The 2412-nt window shown below is 37.9% G+C and overlaps 1 protein-coding gene across 1 annotated transcript; it reads left to right on the top strand.

Annotated features, from left to right (window-relative positions):
- The first annotated feature begins 354 nt into the window (after positions 1-354).
- Positions 355-723, top strand: LOC141690456 (uncharacterized). Its single transcript, XM_074495253.1, has one exon. The coding sequence runs from the start codon at positions 355-357 to the stop codon at positions 721-723; it is 369 nt and encodes a 122-aa protein (XP_074351354.1).
- Positions 724-2412: the final 1689 nt, after the last annotated feature.

The following is a 2412-nucleotide window of genomic DNA, read 5'->3' as shown; positions in this document are numbered from 1 at the left end:
CCTGATATAGATGCACCGTTTAATCTGTGATATCTTTTATCAAATACATTTGTTATATTTTGAATGAACTCATTTAAATATTTCAGGAAGATGTCACCCAAGCAAGCTACCCAGTCTAGAGAAAATAATAATAGTTTTGCGGAGGGTCCAGTTATAAATGAAATTCTAGACTTGTTGCACCAGCAGCAGCAACAGCAATTGTAGCTAATCCAACAGGTTCAGCAGCAACTACTGTTGCAGCAGCAACAGCAAGGAGCAAACCAAAGTGCTAGTTTCAAATCCTTTCAGAATATTAACCCTCCTGAGTTTAAAGGTGAACCTAATCCAGTAGCTGCTGGAGCATGGTTAAAAGAAATGGAGAAATCCTTCAAGCTCATCCAAGTAAGTGATAATCTTAAGACTGATTATGCAAGCTACTTCTTAAAGAGTGAAGCAAACTATTGGTGGGAGTCAACTAAGGCATTAGAGGGAGGAGGCCCTGTTCCATGGGTGAGATCTACCGAGTTGTTTCTTGAGAAATATTTCCTTGACTGTGTGCAGAGTCAAATGGAGATTGAGTTCTTAGAGCTGAAGCAAGGAGACAGAAGCGTAGCGGAATATGAGGCTAAGTTTACCGAATTTGCTAGATTTGCGCCAGACTATGTAAGCTCTGAAGCTCCAAAAGCCAAGAGGTTTCAACATGGGCTAAAACCAGAGATTCGAAGCGGAGTTGTAGTCTTATAATTAAAGACTTATACTTCAGTAGTTCAGGCAGCCATGTTAATAGAAAGTGATCAGAAATTGACCGCCAAGGAAAAAGAAAAGGAGAAGCGGAAAGTGGATGTTATGGAAGAAAAATGATATCAAGAAGAATCCAGTCAAGGGTTTTATAAGCGATTCAAAAAGAATACAAATAGAAGATTTAGGAGACAGACTATATTCCAAACTGGGTCTGGTGCCCCTTCAGTTGCTTCCGCTCCAACCAAATCAGTCAAACCAGTAGTGAATTGTACGTTGTGTGGTAGGAGTTACAGTGATCAGTGCAAAGGGAATGATAAGTGTTTTAGATGCGGTCAGAAAGGCCATTACGCATCATTGTGTAACTCAGAGAGTCCAAAAATCACTTGCTATAATTGTGGTAAAGTTGGGCACCTTGCTAGGAGTTGCATGACCATTACTCAGGGCAGTGTTGGAGGTAGTGCATGCCAAAGACCAATATCTAGTACGGCTAGAGCCAGCACCTTTAAGATAACTGGAAGATCCAAGGCTCGAGACTCGAATGTAGATACAAGTATGTTTTCTCTTAACTCTGTACCTGTTAAGGTTTTATTTGATTCAGGAGCATCCTAATCTTATATACTTAAGAATTGTAACATACGAAATACATTGCAAAGGTAATATAACAAGATAAGGAGTCTCTTCCAATTACACAAGCAAGGAAATCATTAAAATAAGGAAGTAAAGTATACCTAGTACGTGTAATGAATATGGGAGTTAGAAGATATTCAGGTGGTAAATGAAGTTCCATGGATCCTTCTAGATGAATTACCAAGATTACCTAGATTATGATATAGAGTTCCTATTGGTTCAACACCAGAGTTGAGCCAGTGACAAAAGTCCCTTTTCGTATGACCCGGTAGGAATCGAGTAAACGGTTAAGGAAACTTCAGGATTGTGAGATGAAGTAATAATGAGACAAGGTGTATTCCGTGTTGCGCATTAATATGGTCTATAGAAAAGAAGAAGGGATGTGTGAAGTTACGTGCAGATTATTAGAGGTTTAAAAAGTTAACGAATAGGAATAAGTAATTCCTGCATACAATTGATTATTTATATAACCCAATGAAAGGAACGTATTGATTCTTGGAGGATGACCTAATATCAGCTACCGTCAGCTAAAGGTAAGCCTGAGGTCATATTAAAGACTGTGTCTAGAGTAAAGTATGGATATTTTGAGTTCTAGTGAGGTTGTTTGGATTAACGAATGCATTAGTCATATTTGAAGATTTATTGAACAAAGTGTATAAGGAGCGCTTGCATAAGTGTAATTGTAATTATTGATAACATCCTCAGCTATTTAAAATCTAGAAAATCCATATAGAACGCCCAATGATTTCTCTACGAAGATTGGAAAATGAGCAACTCTATGTTAAGATTTCAAGGTATGAATTATGGTTTTCTATTAACGATCATTAAAACAAGACCAGTATATGTGATTAAGATCCCTGAGGAGTTAACAAAAAATTCGGAAAGAGTGAGGGTTGAAGTTTGAACAATCGAAGGTGAAAAGAAGCCTTGGTATGAAGTTCGTCCTCAGTCTAAGTTGATTGAAGAGTTAAAAGAATTGTCGGATCCTGAACCAGTTCACTAGATTATGAATACGGAATATTGATTGGGATAGGTTAAAAGCAATTCATGGTATACAAGGGGCGA

This window comes from Apium graveolens, chromosome 10, assembly GCF_009905375.1.
Source record: "Apium graveolens cultivar Ventura chromosome 10, ASM990537v1, whole genome shotgun sequence".
Taxonomy (NCBI): Eukaryota; Viridiplantae; Streptophyta; class Magnoliopsida; order Apiales; family Apiaceae; genus Apium; species Apium graveolens.
This window is presented reverse-complemented; position numbering and strand designations above follow the sequence as displayed.

Bases quoted from the DNA above. Each gene is read 5' to 3' on its own strand.
- LOC141690456 (XM_074495253.1), top strand. From the start codon at position 355: ATGGAGAAATCCTTCAAGCTCATCCAAGTAAGTGATAATCTTAAGACT.